The sequence below is a fragment of the Mustela lutreola genome, chromosome 5, assembly GCF_030435805.1.
Source record: "Mustela lutreola isolate mMusLut2 chromosome 5, mMusLut2.pri, whole genome shotgun sequence".
Classification (NCBI taxonomy): Eukaryota; Metazoa; Chordata; class Mammalia; order Carnivora; family Mustelidae; genus Mustela; species Mustela lutreola.
The window spans coordinates 5,809,643-5,836,928 of NC_081294.1; the positions used below are offsets into that span (position 1 = coordinate 5,809,643).

At 44.5% G+C, this 27,286-nt stretch overlaps 1 protein-coding gene across 3 annotated transcripts in view; it reads left to right on the top strand.

The window, feature by feature from the left end:
- The window catches only part of ADCY2 (adenylate cyclase 2), a 409,143-nt gene that overhangs the window by 293,970 nt on the left and 87,887 nt on the right, over positions 1 to 27,286 (top strand). For all 3 annotated transcript variants that reach the window (XR_009353703.1, XM_059173611.1, XM_059173610.1), the window contains exons 8-14: positions 2,905 to 3,063; positions 3,905 to 4,037; positions 5,371 to 5,544; positions 7,652 to 7,695; positions 11,359 to 11,439; positions 18,387 to 18,456; positions 20,313 to 20,410. Coding sequence is in view for 2 of the 3 variants with exons in the window: in XM_059173611.1 (XP_059029594.1) it covers positions 2,905 to 3,063; positions 3,905 to 4,037; positions 5,371 to 5,544; positions 7,652 to 7,695; positions 11,359 to 11,439; positions 18,387 to 18,456; positions 20,313 to 20,410 (759 nt within the window). In the remaining variant the exon portion in view is untranslated. The remainder of the gene's footprint in view (positions 1 to 2,904; positions 3,064 to 3,904; positions 4,038 to 5,370; positions 5,545 to 7,651; positions 7,696 to 11,358; positions 11,440 to 18,386; positions 18,457 to 20,312; positions 20,411 to 27,286) is intronic.

The following is a 27,286-nucleotide window of genomic DNA, read 5'->3' on the forward strand; positions in this document are numbered from 1 at the left end:
AAAATAAAAAATTATAAAAAAAATTTCACCTGCTCGGCTTCTGTGCATTTGACAAAGTGATCAGTATTAGGTTGTTTTCTGGCACCTTCCACAAAGGGCAGGAACATAGAGGGCATCTCAGCAAATGTTAGGAATTCTTTGTTCTTCTAACATACAAGGGCAAGTATTTCCATTCCCATGCATGAACCATAGGATGAGGATGAATATGAAAATTCTAATTTTTTAAGAGAGAAAGAGTACACTCAGACTTGGAATTTCGCCGGGTGATCTCAGTGTTTTCCTGGGAGCCGGGAACATGGATCCAGGAACGCTTGCTTATACTTTTCCTCCGTGTCAGGACCTCCCCACGCGTTCAGTACCTCATTCTCTGTCAGCTGAAGAACCACCACAGAGCACGTCAGCTGCGGTTTGGAACATTCCCAATGCTTAGAGAGGTTTCTTTTTTCCCGTCATGAAAATGTAAACTTCTCAACCGAGGAGGTAATAGGCAGAGTCCTGACTTTGTTAGTGATTAGGGTTCCTCCTCTTGAACTGGAATGATTGTCTTCTATGGTCACAAGCTTTGGCAACTATTGCGGTATTTTTGTAGAGCTCACACAGGTTGCATCCACATGCATTACAAGATGTGGTTAGTCAACTCATCTGAACCCTTAACCAACCCATTTTCCTAAAAAAAAAAAAAAAAAAAAAAAAGACACAAAGGACATGGAGATGGTTTTAAAGAGGGTATTATGTGAAGCAAAATAAGACAGAGAAAGACAAATATATGATTTCACTCGTACATGGAATTTAAGAAATAAAACGTGAACATAGGAGAAAGGAAAGAAAAATAAGATAAAAACAGACAGGGAGGCAGACCATAAGAGAATCTTAATTCTAGGAAACAAACTGAGGGTTGCTGGAGGGGAGGTAGGTGGGGGATGGGGTAACTGGGTGATGGGCTTTAAGGAGGGGACATGCTGTGATGGGTACTGGATGAATGATGAATTCAACTGATGAATCACTGAATTCTACCTCTGAAACTAATAATACAGTATATAGGTTAACTAAATTGAATTTAAATAAAAGAAAATTTTAAGTCAAATCATTCACCATTTTGTTAAAATGGTCAAACGTAAAGTGTGTCATCCAGCCTTCTTTCCTTCTTGACTTTCTACTGACCGTATTTGATCAACAGAAATGTCATGTGGTTGGAACCCTTCTCTCCGTAACAGAGGATCTTAAGAACAATTATGAGGTCAGTGTCAGATTTTTCAGGATCATTATCTCCCAAAGACAGAAGCACAGTAAAATCCTTCAGAAATGACCTGTGTCGATTAGTAAACTTATATCCAGTGTCCACGTTGCACCAGACCCTGAAGCCCCTGATAGTTATCCAGGTGTGTGTCTTCATGGGCTGCCTCTCAGAGAGCACATGTGGACACAAGCAGGGACAGCTGACTGGACTCAGCGGGGCCGGAGCACCAAGGAGGGGTGGCCTCATCAACCTGGGAGGAGGGGTCAGAAAGCCTTCCCAGAGGAGGTCATGCCTCCAGCCGCTGATGGAAAACCAGTACCAGCTGGCCAGGGGATGCCTGTGCCCTGGCAGGAGAGGGAGGCTCAGAGAGCGGCGCCATCTTGAACAAAGGCTGAGAGTTGAGGACCATATGGTGCCCAGGCAGCCATACCCTGATAGAGGACAGAGCAACAGGGGCAGACCTCCAGTGTCATGTTGAGACCCATCGTGAGGGCAAGAGGGAAGCGTTGGATGAGTCGCATGGGACCAAATAAGTTGTGATTTTTTGTGTGAGAAAAACAGAGCAGGATGACAGGGAAGGAGGAAGTGACGGGAGGAGAGAGAATGCGAGGGACGGGACAGCGCCGCGAGGGACGGGACAGCGCCGCGAGGGACGGGACAGCCCTGCAGACGTCCTTTCTTTTACCTTGTAGATCCATTTCTTCTTGTCACTTCTTACCACTTTCAGCATGCTCAAGTGATGCCACTGTGTCACTGAAGCATGACATCCATGCCCCTGGCATTCTGCTCGTGTCCTGCAGCCACACCTGGTAGCCTGCGCCCTGCTGGGTGGCCGTCAGTGCTCACTGCGCTCGCTTCCCTCCGCATGCGCCCTGGGGTAATTCTCTCCCTGTACCTCGGGACACCTCCCTGTATCCTTCTGCAGTCAGAGTTCATTGATAAATACATTCAGCTGGCAGAAATAAATAAGCTTTTCCATAGTTCTTCATTTGTCTTTGTAAATGACTTACTGATCGAGTCCCAAAGTATTTTTAAAAATGATTGTTTTCAATTAGTTTCTTCTTAATGATATCTTCCTTACACATGATTAAAAGTTTTTAAAGAGTTTTGTTATTGTTTTTGTGGATGACTGTGCACAATGAAATGCTTTAAACTCATGGTTACTTTTTTTGAGAAATTCCTACTCAGGCTGATGTCATTAGGCTCACAAATACGGCGCCTGTCTCTTCTCAGCAGAAAGTATTCCCGGGGGACATGCATTGTGCTAAGTGCTAGAATCGTAGACGGTGTCTCAATCTGTTTCTGTCAATGTCACGTGACTCTAGTGTGACAATTCGCAGCAGGTGTCAGCAACTGATAGTTTTCTGATAATACACATTTGCTGAAAAAGTCAAAGCTACAGCTGAAATGTTGCATCAGCACCAACGGTCCGGCCTGACCTGGCAGTCGTAGCCAGGGCCACAGAGCTCTTGGTCTGGTCTGGAAGCAACCAGAAAGAAACGACCTTTCTCATGGCCTAGAGCAGCAATCTTCTGCCACAGGAGGGAGTCCTGACTGTTTCCAGCAGTCTGAAAAATTCTGAGTAACACAGTGCCCTGAAACCTGGCCAGGAGTCAGAGGAAGAGGAGGGTGTTTCCAGATGGTGATGTTTTTTTCCTTCTCTTCAGGAAAGTGAGGGACGCCACCGGAGTGGATATCAACATGCGCGTGGGAGTGCATTCTGGCAATGTCCTCTGCGGGGTGATTGGTCTGCAGAAGTGGCAGTATGACGTGTGGTCACATGATGTTACCTTGGCCAATCACATGGAAGCCGGAGGGGTCCCTGGGTAAGGCCAGTCTGGGTTTCCCTCTTCAAGCTGTGGGCAGGTTGAGGTGAGACACCCTGGGCGAGCGGATTGACAGCTGTCTGCCGGGTGTCTGATGGTTTCTGATGCCTCCATCAGCATCCCATGATCCTTGTCCAGTGGCCCCTCACATGAATTAGATTAACACGAACCCTCAAATCTCAAATCCACCACCCCATGATCCATGGTCAAAGACTCTGGCTATCAGATCGTGAATTACTTATATTTATTTGCAAGTGTGTGAATCGTGACTAGGGGAAAGGTGTTTTTTAATGCAGTGAGATGTGGCATTTCTCTATTATTGGTGACCTCTGAAGCCAATACTAGTGAAATGAGTGAATGGTACCGTCTCCCTCCTGTTAGAAGAGCATGGTTCAGACAAGAGAATTTTGATGGATGTGCTATAGTTCGAAGAAACGTGGAAGCAAGCTCTGAGAAAGAAAATCCATACTTTAATACACATCAGCACACTCCCTAAAATGCCTTTGGCCTGTGTTTCAAAAAAAAAATAGGGTCTCACGTGAAACTTCCATACGATTTTTATTTCCCATAATTTCTTTTTTATTCGCCATACTCACCACACCCACTGTGCAGGTTTCTGTGAGTGCAGAGAAGCTGGAAATGTTAGTATCCTGTGACCTCTGCCAGCATCTTTCCAAAGCCCTGTTTAATAAAATATAAACCTGTATTACGGTCCATTTTACCAGGAACATAGAGCCTTTCTTTGGGGGAGAAGAAATTATTTCTAAATTCACAAGCAAATAGAAAAACCTTCATGTTTATCCTTCCCTATCTTGACCGTGGTTTTTAAATGGCATTTCAGACGCGTTCACATCTCTTCTGTCACTCTGGAGCACTTGAATGGCGCTTACAAAGTGGAGGAAGGAGACGGTGACATCAGAGACCCGTATTTAAAACAGCACCTGGTGAAGACCTACTTTGTCATCAACCCCAAGGTCAGTGTTGTCGTGAAGAGTCTATGATTAACTTGTGACTTCTGTGATGAAGTTAGAAAGGGGCCAATTACTGACCCAGATAAGTGCTTTTAGTCAAGAATCTGTTGAATGCTTCGCTGGTCTTTGTCCCTAAAATGACTTTAAATGCATCGCAGTTTGATCATGGCACATGTTTTAGAATCATAGACGGAAATATTGACTAAAGGAACAGTTGAAAAGAATTGCTTGCTCCTATGGTAAGGTTACTCTCTGTGTGTTGGGTTATCAGTGTTAGTGAATGTGTACGTTAGTCCCCAATGCTTCTGGAAGTCTCTCCGTGTGCCCACCCTGGCAACTGAGAAACGACAGATGATAAAAGTCTGATGAGATGAAGTAGGATGAACATAGACAAAGAAGGAAAGGAAGAAACTTCTAGAAGATTAACCACAAAGTGTCATTGGGCAGACAGGGTTCACTTGGAGGCAGTAAACTCCTCGTTACCTGGAAGGCTCCCCAGGCCACCCCGAGAGTTCGGAGCTGTCTCGTGCTCTGTTCCCCCCAGAGGTCAGGCCCAAGCAAGGGCTTCCAGCTCTTCTTTCTCGTCGCCCTTCTCAAATTCCTGCCAAATGAGTGCGACTGCTATTTACAGATTAAGAATCTGAAGCTCCCGGGGGTTATGTAACTTCCCCAAATCGCACAGCTGGTAAACAGTGCAGTCTATCAGCAAGAAACACCTCCGAGCTATCAAAGCCAGTCTCTCAGGATCCACAAGGTCAAGGGCATGGGTGCTCCCTGGCGGTAGCCTCCCTGGAACTCCAGGTTCGCCTCTGGAGACACACGTCCGGCTCACCGGGTAGCTGATCTGGAGACAGACGTGTGTCAGTCAGGAAGAACTGTGGAGGGAGGAGGCCCAAAAAATGTGTACGGAGAACCTTGTGTTCCGGCAGGGAACACCCGGACGTGGACCCGTATGAGCATTCCGCACCAGAACACAGCCCAGCCTCTAGCACCTGCCGCTCTAGGAAACCACAGTCGTCAAGAACAGTTGAAACAGAGCAGCCTATCTTGCTTAAGAATTTGCTTTGTAAAAATGCCCATTAAAATGGCTGTTATTTTTTCCTAAGTTTAAACTACAGCTGTCTTTTATTCTCTGGGGAAAAAAAAAAATCACTCCACTCAGAGAGCTTGTAACACTGGAAACCAGTGTCCCTGAAGGAGGGGGGGGGGGGCGGCGCCAGAAGCCGTGGGGGGCGAGGGGGCAACACGCGAGGAACGCGGGCGTCGGGGCATGGGAGCAGGCAGGAGACGTCGGCCCCTTTGTGTGCGGGGGTAATGCTTTGTTTCTCACCCCAAGGGAGAGCGAAGGAGTCCTCACCTCTTCAGACCTCGCCACACTCTCGATGGAGCCAAGATGAGGGCCTCCGTGCGCATGACCCGGTACCTGGAGTCCTGGGGAGCAGCCAAGCCCTTCGCACACCTGCATCACCGAGACAGCATGACCACAGAAAACGGCAAGATCAGCACCACGGTACGCTCCCCCCGGGGCCCGCAGCGCAGAGTGCCGGCCCCTCGGCCCCCAGCACGAAAGGCAGGCCTCTCCTGCCCAAGTAACGTAGGTCTGTAAAGAAGCAAGCTTTCCCCTTCCCCTTGGGGAGGCCCCTGCAGACAGCTGTTTGGGTGTGAATGAGCGCCAGGCTCACGTGGCTGAGGGTTTGAACCAGCATGGTTTTGCATGAGAACTTTATAACCCAGGACCATTTTATTTATTTGTTATTTCATTCAGTTCTTAGCAACTGAATACAGTTGAACTTCTTTCTTTTTTGTTGTTGTTGTTGTGGCATTTTGTTTGTTTGCATTCATGAAGTAGAAAGTCTAGGCATCCTAACCAAGGAGCTGATGAAGGCGTGATGCCCTTGTGGGTTGAATCAGCTCCAGATTCTTTTCATGGTGGGCACGTTCAAGTCGTGTCCGTGGCAGTGAGTGCTCTGTTGTGTAGCTCCTTACCTACGACACTCTAGCCTCCACCGGCTCATCAAGTGCCAACGCTCCTTCCAGCAGGGACACTTTCAGTAAGACAGCTGCAAGGCAGATAGAAAATACAAAGACCCACAGGGGGCCGGAAGAGTAACTATGGCAAAGCACTTAGAATAATCCCAAAAGCATTGTTAGATTTTTAAAACTATCTCTGAGTAAAAATTCATGTATAATGGCGTTAATTGTACTAAGGAGGCAGTTGAGACAAAAAAAGACAGTGGAATGTTACCTAGTCCTCATCGGCTGATGAGAAAGACGCATGAGACTGTCCGTTGAAAGCGAACTTTTCCAATTCCTCCCGGCAGCCCACGGTGATGACATCCAAGCCCCCAGACCCATATTCTTGTTTTAACTTCGTTAGATCTCTCCTCTCAGCTTCCCTGTGTTTTTTCCCAGCTAAAAAGTAAATGTGATATGACGGAAGGCCATATCCCTTGGTCGACCAGAAAGCCCACCAAGACAGGTCTGGGAGCAGTTGGCCGTCTGTTGGGAATTGTGAGGCCATGAGTAGCAAACAAGTAAACGGATACTTCACTGACTGGGTCACCCAGGCGCCCCCGAGGAGAGGGTGTCTTAAGAAAATCCCAAGGCTTTGTTTAGTACAAGAAGCCCCTACAACTGTTACTCGTCTGTGTCCTGTGCTCACTTTGAGAAGGACCCCAGCGTCATTCTTATTAATACGTTCCAGGGTCAAAGAGAGTCTTTGCCAATTTAGTCATTTCTCTTCCTTACTGCCTTCCCCGGAACCGAACTGACTCTTGACTGAGCGTTGATGGAGCTGGTGAATAACGCGTGACTTCACCTTATGTGATACGGGCCCGCGTCGGTGGCTCATACACTTCCTGTAAGGAGACCCAGAGTCCAGTTATTCTTTAAAAAATACCTTCCCTTTCACCAGGCTACATACAGCCCCTAATGTGACGCGGGAGATGAACCAGCGAAGGAAAGTGCCTTTGGGGCCACTTGGAGCAGCTTTGTTTCAACTTTAAATTCCACCACAAATGGATACAAGTGGATCTTCTGGGGTTTTCTTAAGGAGCACTTGCTGGCATGTCCCCCACTGATAACCCTGATCAGCGTCTCTGTCTCTGTCCCTTTTCTGCAGCTGCCCCACTCACCTGCGGGTTTGTTCTTTTCGATCAGTGAGTCGTGGTTTTGCACACTTAATCGAGGGCGGTGGTTTCTTAGCAGCCCAACTCAGGGCTAATGCTTGTGGTGCTGTTCGTGTTTTAAGGCACTTTTTAATATTAGTCTGATGCCAGACAGGATGGTCTGCTGTGTACGGTCACTAACAGTTACTTGCAAGGCCCTTGTTTGAAATCATAGCTGCGAATATCAGAATGTCAGCTTTAAAACAACCCTGGGATTTCCTACATCCGGGCTTAGAGATGACACCAACTTTCTGAGTATCAACTGAGGGTTTCCTCTTTCTCCCATTTATAATTAAGCTACTCTTCTCCATGGGGTAATTGTTACATAAATGATGTTTTCCATAATAAAAGGAAAAATAATGTTACACGTGATTATCACTGCAATGTCATTCTCTAAAATATGTATTTAGAAACTAATAATTGTTTGTGTTTGTTTGTTTTTTGAAATAGGATGTGCCAATGGGCCAGCATAATTTTCAGAATCGCACCTTGAGGTATGGTATTTATTGTACTTTCTTATTTTTAAAGGCTTTTTAAAAAAATTTATTTCTGAAAGTGATTATCATCAATTAGAGTAACTTGGAAGGTCATTTCTTCTAAAAAGAGCAGCTCCTTGCGAAATGCTCAATGAGATTGTTTTCAGCTTCTAAAAATATAATTATCAGTATCATGTTATTGGTTGAAAAGAGGGAAAGGGAAAACACCACCAGGTAGTAAGCACATTAGAACTTTAAATAGTTTTTCCTAAAAATGACTATTCTTAATATGTGGTAAAAAAAAAACCTGAATTTTCTTAAAATGAGTATGTTGCTTCAAATTACATTGTGTGTGTGTGTGTGTGTGTGTGTGTGTGTGTAGTCCTAGAGATAAAAGCAAGATAGGTCTGGCCTTTCTATAGTGGGAAGGCCTGACAACATGCTCATAAAAAGAGAAAAGCTGGGGCGCCTGGGTGGCTCAGTGGGTTAAGCCGCTGCCTTCGGCTCAGGTCATGATCTCAGGGTCCTGGGATCGAGTCCCGCATCGGGCTCTCTGCTCATGGAGAGCCTACTTCCTCCTCTCTCTCTCTCTCTCTCTGCCTGCCTCTCTGCCTACTTGTGATCTCTCTCTGTCAAATAAATAAATAAAATCTTTAAAAAAAAAAAAAAAGAAAAGCTTCACACAGTGTCTGCAGGTCCCCTGTCACCCCCAGCCACAGAATGACTGGCACTAGCCCTTTTTCATGCTCCTCTGGCTCTTGGGTTAGAGTCCGTATTGGTTGGGGAGTTAAGTATTTCTTATTGAAGTCATTAAGACAATTACTGAAAACCCTAAACGTAAGTCAGCCTTTCTTTTCCCACAGAGAAATGAGTTTATTCTGTAGAAAATGCATTGTATGCAAGTATAATCAAACACAGATTGTCATTTGCCATATCCTTGCAAATAGCACACCTTATTCCAGAATCTTCTGTGTGACTTCATTTGTTTTAATGAGTTCTAATTCATATTTTGTGTCACATTTGAAATTTCAATATTGAGATACAGTACTTAGAGTCCTATGTTATGAGGGGGCTTTGGAAGCATTAAGTGGCACATTAAAGAGAACTTATGCTAATTTAGGAGCGTGGTGGACCCTGCGAGATGCCTTGAGAAGGTGTGACTCTTCTAGCCAATAAGCCACTGGCACATCCGCAAGAGACCGGCCACGGAAATTCCATAGGCATCTTTTCACTTTGTGTTCCTCACTTCTTCAGTTCTCCATCTCATCCTCTCTGGGATCTGCTTCAAGGGTCTATTTACCGAAATGAGCGTGGGGTCGCCTTGCTGAGGGCCCATGTGATGTGGGCAGCGGCCTTCCAGGCTGACTGATGTGTGGAAGACAATGACAATAAGCTGTCACCTGGGTCCGTATCAGGCACGCGGAAAGCCTCACGCCATCCCTACAGGTCACTCCAGCGTAGACGCTGTGCTGTGAGGCACGAGGGGTCGGGAGAATGCCCATGGGCACACGGCTGGCAGAGGCGAGGCCCAGATTTGTGCCCTGGGCTTGGAACCCGCTTTCCGGGGTCCTGTCCTGCCGACCTTGCTGGGAGCCTCTTCCATGTCAGTTCCATGATTCCATGTTCCTCTGATGCCTGGATCAGTGGCGGCCCCAGGGTCTTGTGGAGAGAGCACCACCTCCAAATCATACCCACTGGGGCTGTCCTCACACGTCCTGGTGTCCCCCCGTGGCCTGGGTTGTAAAACCTTCATGAGCCTGCAGCCTGGCCGTTGAGCCTGCTTGTCCTGGGATGGAACATTCTCTGGGATTATCCCAACCTCCTCCCCACATCCTCGGATACAGTAGTCCGGGCATGGGAGTGGGGCAGGTCAGGGAAGGGGCTCAGGAGGACGAATGGGAGGACAGCGGAAAGCAGGTGGCCCAGCGGCAGGAACACGGGCAGGACAGCCAGAAACACCTGACGTCCGAGGACTAAAACCCGAGCTGGCAAATTTCGAGTTCCCAGGGTAGATTATCGGCCCCGGGGGTGTGCTGTCATTCACCACAGCAGAGATCCCCAAATGACAGAGACAAGGAACCGCTGTGTTAGAATTGTTTTCCAGATACTAAACAGTCGACGTGTACTAACACGCACACGGGCTGCTCCGTGCACCGCTCGCAGAGCTGAGTCCCGGGCGGGCGTCGCGTGAACTAATCCTACAACAGACTCACGGAGGCAATGCTCTGCGGGGCCCCGGGCACACCTCGGAAGGGTTAGGTTTTCCTGGGAGCCCCCAGGGACCTACACTCTTCTCCGATTTGGCCAGACTTTGTGAGAAAGCAAGCCACCAGCTGCCGTCCGCAAACTCGAGAGTGGGCAGGGGCCGCTGCACAGGACATGAGGGAGCTCCTCGCCTCCAAGTGAGAATGAACCATCCTAGACGATCGCTAAGTTAACGTGCTTTTTTAAAAAAAAGAGGGGTTTTCAAAATGAATGTGCCTTCTTCCAAGCCTTAGAATCTTCCACCCCTCTCCGTTGGGTTCGCTCGTAGCCGGAGGTGGATCGCGTCGGAGCATCGGGCCATTGAACCCGGAACGCCCGGCGCCCGTTTCTAGAAAGAAGGAGCTCAGGGCACCAGCCTGCCGGCGGGGCCGGGGTGATGGGGAGGCCCGGCCGTCTCGCTCACGGTACTCTCGGGAGATTTAATTACAGATAAATGTGACCTGGCTGTTCTCGTCTGCATCTAGAGGCGGTTCTGAAACCAGAACAGTTACTGCCACGTCAGGGTAGGAGGCCTGTCGGATGAGTGATTGCCCCCCACCCCCACCCCGGGGAGCGCAGGGAAGCCGAGGGCTCGCCTCACACTGGACCACGAGACTCACAGGGGCGCAATTCTGATGCCCGCTGGGCCGGGCCAGCTTCGTGGGGCTCCCGTGTGCTTTTCCTGTACAATTTTAATGTACAATTTTTAAAAATAGGGATTATTTTTAATTTTCTCCTTTATATCATTCTCATGTGCATGGTCACATGAACCTTGGGGAGCTCATGCTTTCGGCCTAATTTATTAACAAGGCATCTTTTATTATAGCTGAAGATTATTTTCTCCTAAGAGTAACTGAGTGTCTGTAGATACATGTACGGTCTCCTATGACGAGTGCTTTCAAATACTGAGGAAGCTTTAAATGCGTACAATGAAGCTTTGAGATGCCTCAGAGAAGACTGTTGTTCTGCAAATTCTTGAAAATTGACCAAGGGAAACACGAACAAGGAGCAACTGTTTATTTTTCAACCAGCCCAGAGTTTTGCAGGGGAATTCCAAAGCCAGTGTGCTCTGTCGTAAAGTAAGTTTTACGAAGGCAACAGGTCAAGAGCTAATGCATCTCTTCGGACACAAAGTTCTTTTATCACAAACACCGAGAACACATCTCCAGCTGCTTTTTAACGCCAGGTGTCATTTCGGTCTCAGTGACGACACTGTGAGGCAACACTTCACTGTACCCGTCACCAGCTCTAGTCCCTTTGCTCAGTCCCCAGAGAGGCTGGTTGTCAGTGGAGGAAAGCCTGCGTCTCGGCTCTCGCTTCCTTCCTGCTTTTTTTGTCCGTGGACAGAATGGAACGGGGGTTTCGGCATCATAGAAAAACAGACTTCATATTTGCCTTAGTCACCTTCTCTCTCGTAATGTCTCCCTTTTCATACAGAACCAAGTCCCAAAAGAAGAGATTTGAAGAAGAATTAAATGAAAGGATGATTCAAGCAATTGATGGGATTAATGCCCAAAAGTGAGTACCTCATGATCTTAAATGATCATACTTTTTTTTTTAATTTCAAACCCTGTTATTTGAAAACCGTCTCATATTTTCCACGAATTTCACCACAAACTCTGATACTTGCTGTGACAAAGCCATGCTTTTGGAAGCCATCGCTCCATTCACCGCAATTGTCCTTAATAATGGCTTTTGGTCATTAGAAAATGTTTCATTCCTGCCTAAGAAATACTCTCCAAGTAGATTACTAAAAAAACAGCATGAGATATAAACACAGAGGAGAAAATCATAGCAAACTATGTTCAGTAAGTAACACTTTTTAAAGATCAGTAAGAATGCCACGTGGGAAAATCTGAGTTGTTAATATGCGACACTCTCTATTCAAAATGCACTTCTACCCATGCACAATCTGGGAACATGGACACACCTGGGTTCTAGGTTGTTGAAGAAAGGTTACGAGCATTAGAATCTGAATTCAGGGCAGCAGCGGGAGGAAGAAAGAGTCCTTGGGGGACAAAATATCATTCAGTCTATGAGCTCGTGAAGTCTGTGAATGTCTCTTCAGTCTATGAATTGCTATTGTGGTCTTAAATGGTCCAGGAGGTGTGGAGCTGGGGGTGGGGAATTAAACAAGGTGTTAACTTTCACAGCCTGGATGGACTTAATGACTACATCCGCTGGCCTTGAATTCTCCTTAGGTCCATGTGTCATGGCTGAGCTCCTGGAGGGCAGCAGATAGATGACCGTGTGGTGCCTGGTGCCATTAGACACTCAGTGAGGGTTTGTTAATTTAAATTGTAGCGAACACATCAGTAGGTCCAAAAGAAAGGCCTTAATGAAAAAGTTTCCATCCTACGGAAACCAGACTATGTGATTTTTATCAGGAAAGTTGACTCATGAAAAGTAAGAATGATTTTCACTTGAACTCCCTGCTTCCAAAATGATGTTACACAGCTTTGAAAAATACGTACCTTTTCTAGAGTGTTCCTTCTAAGCAGCCATTTTGGACTACTTACATGGCTGATGAAAGAACCGCACAAGTGTAGGTTTGTGTATGTGGTGCGTGTGTGTGAGATTGTATATGTGCACAACCGAGTGTCTGGGCGGAGCCCGAAATGCAATTCACATGTGCTGGCAGGTTGAAGCAACACCTCTCTGAGCCCCTTTGCATGCCCCAAGTAGAGAAGGCCTTCCACCTGTCATGGTGCAGGACACACCAGCAGCGCCCAGAGAAATGCTCTGCTTTGCTGGGCCCTAAAAGCAATATGAAAATCAACCTCCGCTCTGCCCCACTGGAAACCTCAACACATCACAACCCAAGAAACCTGCTTACCTGGAGTTGGCTGGCAGCCAAAACCTAGGGGGATGTCTGAGGGCATGTGGATGGGTGGCAGGGTATGTTCACTCAGCCGGAGGAAAGCACACCTCCTACTTGGGACCCCCCAGAGGAAGACACAGCATCAGAAGAAAGGCAACACCTTGTTCCTGACGAAGTTAGCAGATTACAGTAATTATGTTAATAATAGAAAGCCCGTGCATGAAGTCAGACTCAGCACGCCTTCCTGTAGGACCTCTACCTGCTTCAAAGACCTTTATGTCCACCTTTTAGAGTGTTCCTACCAAAGTAGTTCTTAGAAAACTTAATCATTGGCTTGGCTTTATTTTGGCGGAGGCGGCTTTCAGATTCTGTGTGTGCTGGATCATTCTGTACTCAAATGTGTGTTGTGTGAACACCTTTGTCCTTCTGTGTCGCTTTATTTTAAGGTAATGTTTAATGCTGGTGTAACCGCTTAGGTTGCCATTTTCCCAACACGTTTCAGAAATGAAACCGGGAGCGATGTCGTGCTGTACTCAGACGTCAGAAGGCAAGTTATTGAAACGGAAGCTAGTTGGCGTGCTTCCCTAATGAGCTTCGGTCCTATTCTGTTCGGCCCAAATCATTACCTCTCTTGTTCCCACATCTGATGTCCTTCTGATCTTTGAATTTCATCTGGGGGAGACCATGGGGGCTCCAGGCTTGATGCACCATTCCGTTGTGTCCTGCGACAGACAGGAAATGGTGTTTCAGGTGTGGATTTTCCGGTCTGCGTTCATCTGCTCCCCTCACGGGCATTTTGTGAGCAGGGGCAGTGTGGGCTTGGCATCCAAGACACAGCACAATGTCACCTCTCAAAGCCCCAGGAGAGAGAGGAGAAATCACCACACAGTGCTCAGGGCAAGGTGCCCCAGATTCAGACTTAGCCCAGGTTGGCGAGGTGAGAAGATCAGGCACCCCAAGATTCAGTATGTTTGATGGACAGAGCAAATGCCCAAGGGCAGGACAGACGGACTGGAGGATCTCAGACCCCAGGGCTGAGCAAGGGTGGGTCTTTCACACAGAGAATCCACGCGCCCACGAATACTACCTTTCCCCAAGGTCCCAGGGCCTGAGCGCACCATCAAGGCCACCGAAGTGTTCAGGTTGCGTACTGCTCAGACAGGTGCACTCATTTGCTGGGGCCTCCGTAGCAGAAGACCACAGACCGGGGGCTGAACTACAGACCTTTCCCTCTCACAGTTCTGGGGGCTGGAGGCCCAAGATCAGCGTACCAGCATGGTGGGGTGCTGAAGACCCTCTCCGTGACTCACAGAAGCCTTCCTGCTGTGTTCGTAGGGCCCTTGCTTGAGGCTGGGCTTCTGGTGCCTCTTGTCATAAGGACATTCATCTCTTCCCATAGGGCCCCACCCTTCGGCCCCATTTAACCCTGATTGTCCCCATAGAGGCCCCATCTCCAGACATAGTCCCACTGGCAGGTAGGCCTTCAACATACAAATTGGGGGGATACGGACCTTCAGTCTGTAACAGTAGGAAAGTGACTTCCTTTCTATTTTAGTGTCCTCTTTGCTGTAAGAACCTACATTCGTCCATTCCAGAATAATTGTGGATGAGGAGGTGGGGGTACTGATTCCCTCTCGCAAGTCAGGATCTCATTTAGAATTTCCTTTGACCTGGGCCTCGCATTTAAAAAAACAAAAAACAAACAAACAAAAACCAACTTGGGGCAAATCAGTAGAGGATCACTCGTTGTGTAGTGCCGGGGTGGGGTTGATTTTCCTCATCCCATTGCCGTGTGGGTCAAGACTGACGTCAGGGCGCCATAAGTAACACACATTCCCTCCCGTACCTTCCTTCCTCTTCACTTCTTGCCTCTCTGGAGTCCCAGTTCTCAAAAATATTTGTCCCGATCAACCCCCGCTAATCTTTCCTTTTCCAAATATCCAAATCCAGTTTATAAATGTCTGAGCTTCCTGCAAATCAGTGAAAGGGATTGATCCATCTTTGAGAAACTATGGATGGTGAAGCCTGTGGGGAGAAGATACTCTCGTTCCTTCTGAGGAAAAGGTCAGAAGAACCCGGTGCTCCTGGCTGAGGAAGCTCAGTGTTAAGTGTTGCGGACCCCGGGAAGTGAGGCCGGGTCTCCAGCACTTCCTGTCTCCCGGCAGGACACAGGTCCCTGACGGGGACCCAACCAGGCACAGGGCTCTGCTGATTGACGTGGAGATGCTTTTACTTCTACTTCATAAATTTCACTCTTAGTTTATTTCCAATCGTAGATTACCCAGGGGCATTTTGAAATTAGATTTTTCTTTCTTGATAAAGGGGAAAAAAACCTGTTTTGAATTAGTTACCTGTGTATATTATTCATAGTTTAATATTCATAACAAGTACACAGTTCTGAAAATGAATATGGTTAAAATTTATCTAGGATTTTATTTTCTGCTCTTTTTGCTATTCACCAAACTGATTTTTCCAGTTTCATCAAACAGGAAAATACCACATTTCTGCAGCTGGTACAGTAGTAAGAAATACCAAGATAACTTTACGTCCCTGATACCTAAAGCTTATTTATAATCTTGAACCAAAAAGTATTTTTATAGCTCTCACTTTAAATGGCCTTCATTCTAGAACACATTATTGACTTCTGTGCCTCTGTTGAAAGTGCACTGTCTGTCGGGTGCGATAGCCCAGCCCATTACGGTGCCTGCTCTGTGTGAGGTTCTGGGCCTGGGGCTGTCCAGGTAGACCTGGAGGAGCCCCTCTCAAATGTGCTGTATTAATCTTGCATTAACTTTTCATCAGCCGTGATGAGAAGCATCACACCCTGATCCATATCAGTAGGTTTGGCTGTACTTGCCCATTACAAGGTCAGGTGTAATGGTTGACTTGGCCGTCTTTCCTGCATCTTCAAATCCTTATCCCCCAAATAAACCTCATGCGGTCAAGATCCATAGACACCAGTGAGTAGGAAAAGTACCACATTAAGAAATTCATGTGAACTGATAAGTGTTTGAACAGATACAACATTTTTTAGAAATCTATATAAAACAATTTTGTCTCACATCCTAATATATATATGTATATATACATATATATATATATATATATATATATATATATATATATATATACTATAGTGTGTGTGTGTGTGTATTCATTCTCCCTGTATATTTATGTATAGGTATAGAAATAGATGTAGCTAGGGGCACCTGGGTGGCTCAGTCGGTTAAGCATCTGCCTTCTGCTCAGGTCAGGATTCTGGGGTCCTGGGATCGAGTCCCGGCATGGGTCTCCCTGCTCAGAGGAGAGACTTTCTCCTTCTCCCTCTGCTTCTCCCTCTCTCTCTTTATGTCAAATAAATAAAACCTTTACAAAAAGAAATAGATGTAGATATATGGTTATATGCACTTGCAGATATATGCGTTTATATACACATATCTAATGCATACACATATATAACTCAGGTTATTTTTTATTATAGAAGTATGTAAGAAAAGTAGGAAACTAGAAATGTAGATTCCCCAGTGTAATGACCCAAACCAGGTGATAATATATTTTGTTGGTATTTATTTCCAGATTTTTTTAATACACAGATTTTAGTTTTTCCCTATTCTCCTTTATTTTAAAATTTTTATTGTGTTGTGTTAGTCACCATAAAATACACCATTAGTTTTTGATGCAGTGTTCCAAGATTCATTGTTTAGGCACCACACCCAGTGCTCCATGCGATCCGTACCCTTCTTAACACCCACCACCTGGGTCACCCATCCCCCTACCCCCCTCCCCTCCGAAACCCTCTGTTTGTTTCTCAGAGCCCAGAGTCTCTCACGGTTCATCTCCCCCTTCCATAACCCCCCTTCGCTTTTCCTTTCCTTCTCCTAATGTCCTCCGTGTTATTCCTTATTCTCCACAAGTAAGTGAAACCATATGATAATTGACTCCCTCTCCTTGATTTATTTCTTACAGCAGAATCTCCTCCAGTCCCGTCCATGTTGATACAAAAGTTGGGGATTCATCCTTTCTGATGGCAGAGTAATATTCCATTGTGTACATGGACCATATCTTCTCTATCCATTCATTCATCTGTTGAAGGATATCTCAGCTCATTCCACAATTTGGCTATTGTGGACATAGCTGCTATGAACATTGGGGTACAGATGGCCCTTCTTTTCATTACTTCTGTATCTTTGGGGTAAATACCCAGTAGTGCAATTGCAGGGTCATAGAGAAGCTCTATTTTTAATTTCTTAAGGAATCTCCACACTGTTTTCCAAAGTGGCTGCACCAACTTGCATTCCCACCAACAGCTTAAGAGCGTTCCCCTTTCTTCACATCCTCTCCAACACTTGTTTCCTGTCCTGTTAATTTTGACCATTCTAACTGGTGCAAGGAGGTATCCCAATGTGGTTTTGATTTTAATTTCCCTGATAGCTAAAGATGATGAACACTTTCTCATATCTCTGTTAGCCAGTTGTATGTCTTCACTGGAGAAGTGTCTATTCATGTGTTCTGCCCATTTTTTGACATGATTCTCTGTTTTTTGGGTGGAGTTTGAGAAGTTATTTATAAATCTTGGATATCACCTCTTTGTCTATAGTGTCATTTGCGAATATCTTCTCCCATTCTGTGGGTTGCTCCTTTGTTTTATTGCCTGTTCCCTTTGCTCTGCAGAAGCTTTTATACTCATGAACTTAAAAGAGTGTGTATCTTCCCATTTCACTCATCTTTATGTCATCAAACGTGCATGTACTTTGTTACTGGGTATGGGACTGTTCCAGGCATCACCTGCCCAGCTGGCTGGGGCTTACATCAGGTGTCACCGTTCCACTTGTGAGTGTGTACAACGTTCTAGAGCAAAGTTCTATCCTTAAGCTCTTTATTTCAGCCGCCTTTTTAAAACCAATTTCTCAAAGCCAGTCAGTGTGTAAGGATACATACTTCCATGTCATTTTTATTTACTTTTTTTTACTTTCAAACAACTGAGGGAATGTTTGTATTACACCCAAGTGTTTATGTTTGCATCAACATACTACATTAGTGGTCTGAACTGATTGTTTATTGTGTTGATATTTTTATTCATTTTTGAAAATGCATTCAAGCAAATTTTTTTATCTTAAAGAAATGCAAGGCATGACAATAGAAATATTTTCAGTAAGTGTGCAAGAAGCAGGATCTTCTCTCCCAGAACTTGGAGGACACTCTAAATGGTTTTGATGCTCTGATGTATTGCTTGCTATAAGCTAAGAAAAATGATGCTTCTCTATGAACCATATTTTTCAGGGGATAAACCTACCATGTTGATTTTGGTAAAATATCTGGAACTAAATTTACTGCTGAACCTGAATCCTTTTGATGATTTATTTCCCTTGTTATTTAATTTGAAGAGTCAATTTGATATCCCAACTGGTTTGTAATAGCTAATTTCCCAAGGAGGGCCACATGTGAATACCAATATTATATGTATACATCCTATTTTAGTCCTAGACTGCATACTTAGTAATTTGGTATTAAGCATTTTTTTTTGAATCTTCAATTTTGGGTGATTTATACTAAAGAAAGAAGAATGCATGTGATTTTTTTTTTGAAGTTTCAGATTATTGGTTGGAAGTTTGGTTTTATGATGTCTGTCTTTTTTTATTTCCAGGCAGTGGCTGAAGTCTGAAGACATTCAGAGGATCTCGCTCCTGTTCTACAATAAAATACTAGAGAAAGAAGTAAGCTACTTTTTTCCCCTCAATCTTTTTTTCTGAAGTACAAGTTTTTAAAAACCTGAGTATCTGGCTGGCCTGTCACCATGCTCGACACTCCTGGTGGGAATGGTATTTGCAGCAGCTCTGAGATCTGGGGCTAGGGGGAGGGGACGGGAGCTCATAACCGTTTCTCTCCATGACCTGTTTTCTTACAAAAAGTTTTTGAAAGAAAATAAAATCCTTCAAGAAATCAAGAAAAAAGGGATAAAGTTGCAGTTTGTTACTGCAAAATTAAATCACTTTAATTTTTTAACAAAGGTAGGAGTTACATTCAGCATGTGTTTTGGAGGATTGGAAACCCCAAACTTCTAAGTGTTTATTGCACACAAACACTTGCACACTTGTGAAGTAAGAGGTCTGGCAAGGGCACACGAAGAAGCAGACATCAGGCTCGACATGCTGAACGTGGATTTGCTAAAATGAATTAAGTGTTTATTGCCCAAAAAGCAACCACTCTTCTAGGTCAGTTTTATTGTATTTGCCTTTGTGTGTGTGTGGATCTAGAAAAAGGAATGAGGCAGAGATAATTTTTTATCATCCAACTCTATAATTACAGGCTTAGTTTGAACAAAAGCTACTATATTAATGGCAGAAGTTGCAGCACTGGTTTTAAAATGCTCTTAAGAAAATTCATTATTTCACGGATACTGAGTAGAATGCCCAGACTCCACGCAGGCTGAATCTCATAGCTGTACCCAGACCGTCTTGTGTGTTAGCCGTCAGTGAGATCAGCGGTCTACCTCTACGTCAAGATGCTGAATACAGCAGTTTACTGAGTGGACGTCTGACATAACTCATCGTTACTATTGATCAGTTTATCTTCAAATAACTTTAACAGATACTGAGGGTTACTTACTGTTTAAATGTGAAATGATTCCTGCTTGATAGAAATCCATTTCCTTTATTAATACCGCAAGGAAATTCCAATTCATACCTTGACAGAAAGCTCAGAAGAAGGTAAAAGATAAGAGTGCAGTGGAACATACAGAGCAGAATCGCGTTTCTACAGTTTCGTAAACGTAGCTTCTTCACCAGCACGCACGTTATCCTGGCCATCGAGCCTCAAAATTCACCAAAAAAATATTCAAGTAAACAGAAGGTGATCATTTTAAAATGCACCTTTTGCTGACAGTCTCCTGGTATTACATATTTTTAGGGCCAACTTTGAGGCAAATTTTAGACAGCTTTGGGATTTAAGCTCGCTTTCTGTCCACCTGTCCCCAGCGTGCTCTTGCGGTGACCACCAGCAGGTCCAGACAAGCCCACAGAACCATCAGAGACCTGGAACAAAGCCGCTGGCCTTCTCCGTCTTCCAAATTTCCTTGCTACCTCCAAGTAGCATTGAGATGAATAATAACAGAAAAGACTAAAATAAATCAATAAAATTAGGAAATTGCATTTCCAAAATACTCTTCAGAAGTAAACTAATTAACCATCTGCTATCCCCGCGTGGCTGTGGACCTCAGACCCAGAAGGGGCCAGGGGCACAGGCAGGGACCATGCTGGGACGGTCCCTTCACTCCCTCGTCCCTCTGGTCCGGTGCTCTCTCTCCTTGCCGGAGTGATCCAGTGGACTTGAAATGGGTTTCGGAACAGTTGGCCTCTTAAAAATTGTGGTTTTGGGAAGAAATTCTTCCATAGCTCTTTGGAAGGAGGAAACGCTCATTGCTGGAGATGGGCAGCCATCGTCTAGCTTGTTTTGTGCCACATTGGCCTCTTACAACTGTGACGCGTGCAGCAGGTGGCGGCAGGCTGCCGGCTGGCTGTTTCGGCGCCCCCCTTGGAGAGCAGCACTCACGGTTTCCTTCTTGTCCCCTCAGTACCGAGCCACCGCCCTGCCAGCGTTTAAGTACTACGTGACCTGCGCGTGTCTCATTTTCTTCTGCATCTTCATTGTGCAGATCCTAGTATTACCGAAGTAAGTACCTACGGTTCCCAGTGGGACGTGCCCCATGCATCGCGCTGCGGGAGCCCAGATATACTGAAGGGTGGGAGAGAATGCAGATTAACAAACAGAAGGGTCGGATCACAGGGGAGGGCCAGTTCACTTTGTATCTGTGAAGTTAAGTGGCTCCCGCGTTCATGCTTGGTTACAATAATATTGCATTCTCAATGTGGATGTATTGATTCACCTTATAGGGATTTTTAAAAAATAAATTTAGGGGCACCTGGGTGGCTCAGTGGGTTAAAGCCTCTGCCTTCGGCTCGGGTCATGATCTCAGGGTCCTGGGATCGAGCCCCACATCGGGCTCTCTGCTCGGCAGGGAGCCTGCTTCCCTTCCTCTCACTCTGCCTGCCTCTCTGCCTACTTGTGATCTCTGTCTGTCAAATAAATAAATAAATAATCTTTTAAAAAGAAAAAAATGTTATCTTCTTACTTGATTTTTGTATTACTCTGGTGCCCAGTAGAAGAAATGCAGCTTAAAAGCTACCCAAAAAGAGCAAAATCTCTGGACTTCTTTTTTCCTAATAAGCAGGTAATGTTATTGTGTATTGAAAAGACAAAACCTTCATTAGTTGTGGTTTTTTTTAAGAATTTATTTATTTATTTGACAGAGAGAGACAGCACAAGCACAAGCAGGGGAATGGCAGGTAGAGGGAGAAGCAGTCTTCCCGCTGAGCTGGGAGCCCCACATGGGGCTCACACCCAGGACCCTGGGATCATGACCCAAGTTGAAGGCAGTTGTTTAACCTATTGAGCCACCCAGATGAACCCCTTCATTAGTTTCGGATGTAGTGTTCCACGGTTCCTTCTGTGTATAACAGCCAGCGCTCACTGCAAAACGTGCCCTGCTTAATACCTGTTACCGGGCTAACCCATTGTCCTACATCACAAACTAATGAAGTACTATGTAGTCACTAACATAACATAATAAAATAAAATTTAGGAAAAGAAAGGACAAAACCTGCTCTGGGTTTTCCATACGCAGCCATCCCTCTGACTCCAACTTCTCCCTGAGAAGTGGCGCACACCTGCCACCTTTCTGGCTAGAAGCGGTCACTGCACAGCTCACCCGGATCCAGAAGGGGGACGCTTAGTGTGCACACTTGCACACTTTGGGGTGGACTCCTCCTGCCATCTCTGGGTGAAAATCCAGTCACTCTGGGGTTGCTAGCTTGCCTTTCTCTCGTACCTTCTTCAGGAACGCCATCGAAGTCAACCGACTTTGCTTAAAGTAATGGCTTCTTTCTCATTCTGTAGTCTAAGAGAAAAGAAGAAAACGAAACTTTTGTCTTTTTTCTGTAATTGGGGATGTAGAAAGAAACTCGCAAGACAAATCTTCTTTGCGTTTATCAACGCTCTGTGAAGGCCAAAGCAGCCATTTTCAAGCTAGCAGGATCCGGCTGTGTGTTCGCATTTAACTTCAGCAGCACCTGGCCACAGCTGGAATTGCCGAGGCTGGGCTGCATTTTGTCTCATGCAGATACTGAGCCAACTAGAGAGAAAGGGTCTGCCTTTCCCCTCCACGCTCCGAAAGACGTTCTTCTGAGCGAGAAGCAGCACAAAGGCATTTGTAGAAGTCACACGTCGCAGTATAACTCACACATGTTCACTCCCAAGCTCTCTGTCCCCTTTTAGAGGAGGTTCCCAGTGAACTTCCTCTTCCCCCTGGTAAATTTGCACTGAAACACCTGGGCCAGAGGAGTTCTCCTTCTAGACTTACAAAATCGTCAATGGAATTTCTCCATAGCAAAGTATCTGTTTTACACCCCGAGGAAAGGTAACGGATTAGACGCCTTCAGAGTTCCAGGCCTGTGCCCCTTGGTAGAAGAGATGAGCAGCTGAACCCTACACAAAGCTTACTGAGGGAGAGCCGGAGGCCGCTAGAGAAGTCTCATGAGGGAATCGATTCCCAAGGGAAGTGCGCCCTTATCATTACTCTCCGGTGATAAATTCACTGATTTTTCTGCATCTTCCTATTGAATGAACATCTTCATGTTTCCCACATCATAATTAAGACTGGGATTATCACCCATTAGAAGGAACTGGAAGAGAGGAAAGACTAGGATTTTCTTTCTCAAACCATCCATTTTATTACTAAGCAAAATAATTCCTTTTTATGCTATGTATTTTATTTATTTTAATTCGCGTATAATCGCTACACTGTGTTCTGTCAGTTTCAGGTGTGCGTCATACTGATTCGGCCGTTCTGCACGTCACTCAGGGCTCATGACCATAAGTGAGCTCTCAGTCCCGTTATCTCGTTCCCCATCCGTCCGCCTGCATCCCCTTGGCAACCACCATTCTCTGTTTGAAGAGCCTGGTTTCTTGTTTGTCTCCTTTTTCTTTCTTTGTCTTGTTTCTTAAATTCTACGTAGGAGTAAAGTCATATGCCATTTGTTTTTCTCTGAGTTTTTTAAATTAGCCCCTAGGTCCATCCATGTCGTCACAAATGACAAGATTTCGTTGTTTTTTTATGGCTGAGTAATACTCCATTGTTACGTATACCTTATCCAGTCATTTACTGTAGACATTTGGGCCACTTCCGTATCTTGGCTTTTGTAACAATGCTATAGTAAACATGCAGTGTGTATTTCCTTTCAAATTGGTGTTTTTGTTTTGTTTTCTTTTCTTTTCAACCTTCATGCACTCTTGGTGGGACTACAATATGTTGCCGCCACTGTGGAAAACAGTAGGGAGGTTCCTTAAGAAATTAAAAATAGAATTACCATAGGATCCAATAATTGCACTACTAGGACGTTTTCAAAGGTGATGCTAAAGAAGCCAAAAATTTCCAGGGACCAAGACAAATAATTCATGGGATCACACTCTTCAGAAAACATCGAGGAGATATCTCTGTCTTTTCTTTTCTTTTTTTTAAGATTTTATTTATTTCTATGACACAGATCACAAATAGGCAGAGAGAGGAGGAAGTAGGCTCTCTGCTGAGCAGAGCCTGATGTGGGGCTCGATCCCAGGACCCTGAGATCATGACCTGAGCCGAAGGCAGAGGCTTTAACCCATGAGTCACCCAGGCACCCCTGTCTTTTATTTCATCTCTCTTTTGTGTGTTGTACCTTGAAGACGACTCATCCAAGCTCCTTCTCTCAGGCATCGTCACCAATTCCTAGTATGTTTCTCTTGAGCAACAAGTTGATTTTGAGCATCAGCGTGGTGAAACCTGTGCTGGTTGCTTTCCCTCTTTGTGCCGGCTTTGGCAGAGATCAGAATAGGTCTGCGGACACTTCTGAAGGAAAGAGTTGAGACCAGAACCTCCTATGCCTGCTTCCTATTACGTCGACATTGTATTATGTCATATTATAATGTCCTCTTCGTTCCTCCTTTCCATGCTAATGTCCTCATCTTTCTTTTCCTTTGTAAACAATTCTTCTTGCAAAGTATTTCAGAGATACTGCAGCATACAGAGCATGAGATGATAAACGTGTGTGTGCGCAATCCAGATGGTACGAATTTAATCTGGTGCTACCTTCCTATAGATCTGTTCCTGGGTTCTGAAGCCATTATTGTTTGGGCATACCTCCTCTAAACATCATCTATGCTTATTTTTTAATTCAATCTGATGTGTTTTCTGATAGATTAATTTGATAGATTAATGTGTTTGATTTTGTTTCTGATGTAGAGACTCACTTTTCCCTCTTTTCAATTACTTGGCTTTTCCTGGCACACCTTCCACTTTCTAACTTCAGAAGGATTGATCCAGTATTCTGTATTCTTTTCTTTTCCTCTGCTAGTTGGGATTGCTCTTTCTCTCTCCTCCTCGTGTGCATGCATGCATGCTCTCTCTCTCTCTCTCTCTCTCTTTATAGACACACTTACAGTCCTGTATATAGCACACATATATAAAGTGTATGTGCTCATATAACGATGTATGTAATAACTCAATATATATAGTATTAAGATATTCTGAAGTTGATCATGATATCTTCTATATAATTTTTCTTAGAACTTCTGTTGCAGATGGTAATCATAGTATTTATTAGATTTACTCTTGTTCTTTACCAATTTGTTTATTAGTGCCTTTTTTATTGAAGCATAATTAATACAGTGTCATGTGAGTTTCAGGTGTTCAGCAGTTCTAGGCATTTCTCGGTGCTCTTCCAGAATACTCTTAACCCCCTTACTTATTTCACCATCTCTTATTTCAGTTTCTCAGTGTTCCACGATTCATTGTTTATGCACCACACCCAGCGCTCCGTGCAATCCCTGCCCTCCTGAATACCCACCACCAGGCTCACCCATCCCCTAGCCCCTCCCCTCCAAAACCCCCACCCTCTTTAAAAAAAAAAAAAAAAAAACTATTCATTCAAGTTTATTTCCCTTCTTTCTGATATCTGTCATTTATTAGTTCCTTCACTGAGGGTCTATGAGTAGCAGGAGCTCCTGTTTTTTCCTTTATGTTGAAATATTTTTATCTGCCTTATTTCACATTGGCTCTTGAATAGTAGTTTAACTGAATATAAAACCCTAGGTTACTACTGTTTTTCCTTCGTATTATGATGATGATATCCTGCCCATGTCATCATCTGTTGCTGCTGGTGAAAGGTCTTCTATCAATGCCATCGTGTCCCCTTTCACCCAGCCAGTGTCTCCGGCGCCCCCGGGTCTCAGGCCGTCCCTCTGCGCACGCGCATTTGTTCTTCTTCACCTAATAGCCGGGGTGTGATTTTCCATCTGAAAATTCACATTTTGGCAGTTTTCTGGCATTACCACCTTATATATTCCTTCTATCTTTACTTTTTCCTCCTTGAAATCTTACCAGTTGAATATTGTGCTGTTCATTCTGGGTTCCAAGTCTTATACTATTTCCTCAGAGTTTACATGTCTTTATTTCCCTGCACTGCATTCATTCTGGTGAATCCCTCATGCACACTGAGTGTATAATTTCAGTGATTATTTATATCTAAGATGGCTGTTAGGGTCTCTTGAAAATATGAATTTTTTATAATTCCATATTTTACCTAAGGATTCCATTTTTAATTTTCCTTTATTAGCATAATAAACACATCGTATGAAATTGAATAAGTATATTATATGAATACAGCACTCGTTTCATTCTGTTATGATGGTGTATAAATGAATGAATTCTGCTGTGCGGTCTCTGTGCTGACTCATGGTGGCACGTCTCTTTGGGTCATTTAACTGTGAGCTCACTGGCATCAAAGGCTTGGGTCCATGGAAATTCCACATACTCTGAGTTATGAAGGCGTTACTGTGATATGTTTTTCAGTGTCTCTCTGTCTCTGGGGTTCATCAGTTCAAGTCAAAGTATTTTATTAAATTCGGATCAAGGTCAAGGTCCCTTCACTAAACAGGTCTTGTGAATTTGACTAACATCTTAACACAGAGCAAGATTGGGGATATCATTTCAGGATGACTCTGCTTCCACTCATCACTCTAGTTAGTCGACGTCCCTGAAAATTATCAGACTGCTAGACAGAGTTTTTATGTTTCCTGTTTCCTGGTAGGACAGTGGTTTATGGCTCCTGACTTTATTCGAGAGTTCAGTTCCAATTTCCCATTAAGGAAATGCCTGACAGCACCCCCGCCTTGAGTGGACATTAAATCTCACACTCCAAGGCCTGTGTCAGCCCCTGCTTCCTCCCGGGCTGTTTTGCATCAATACCCCTCACATTCTGCTTGTGAGTACCCTCGGTATACAGAGTATTTTCTCTTCTCATGAGCTCGGCTATCTAAAAATAATAATTTTGTTATACTTTGTGAAACCTTTTTGTCGGGATAGTGTTTCTCACTTCCTCACTTCTGTTTAATGTGCTGAACTCGTTTGTTTTCTTTTTTTTTTAACTATTTGTTTATTTGAGAGAGAGACAGACAGAGGGAGAGAGCATATTAGGGGAGGTCTGGGGGGAAGCAGACTCCCCATTGAGCAGGCAGCCTGATGTGGAACTTGATCCCAGGACTCCAGGATCATGACCTGAGCTGCACGCAGTCGCTTAACCAACTGAGCCACCCAGGCACCCTGTTTGTATTCTTTTGGAGAAACTGCCTCATGTTCTTAGGAAAAAGGAGAAAAATGACTAATAAGTGAATGAATGAGTGCATGAATAACTAATAATAGAAGAATGCATGACCTCGAAATGATAATCAAGGGGAAGGTTTTGCCTAAAAGAGGGCCAAGTAACATCCCTGTTTGACACAGAATCATAAATCTGGCTCTAATCTCAGAATTTGAATAGTTGTAATTAAATTATTGGTTGACTCCTCTTTTTAGGCTTGTTCTCTTGCTTCTGTCTGCCTTGTACTATATAACTTTATCAGAAATGTGAGCCACCTTCAAAGATCAAAAATGATCAAACCTGAATTGTTTCTTTTTAAAGATTTTATTTATCTTTTTGACAGAGATCACAAGTAGGCAGAGAGGCAGGCAGAGGGGGGAGGGTAGCAGGCTCCCTGCTGAGCAGAGAGCCCGATGCAAGGCTTAATCCCAGGACCCCGAGATCATGACCCGAGCTGAAGGCAGAGGCTTAACCCACTGAGCCGCCCAGGCGCCCCGAGCCCAAATTGTTTTTGCAGTTCTTAGTACCTTTATTCATATTGTCTGCCAAGCTAAGTAGATTAAACCAGGCATGGGCAATTGTTACAATAAGAATGATTTTTTTTCTAATAAAATTTAGTTAAATATCATGTGTTTTATTAACCCAAGTTAAATTAAGATAATGATATTTTACTTAAGCAGAATTAATAATTATAATCTTAAATATGTGAGATCTATTATTTCTGCTGAAATTCTTTGATACTTATTCCATTGTTTATTTTAATAATCAATGCCCATTAATTCTTTAATAGTCATTTCAAAAGAGTCACTTTCATTTT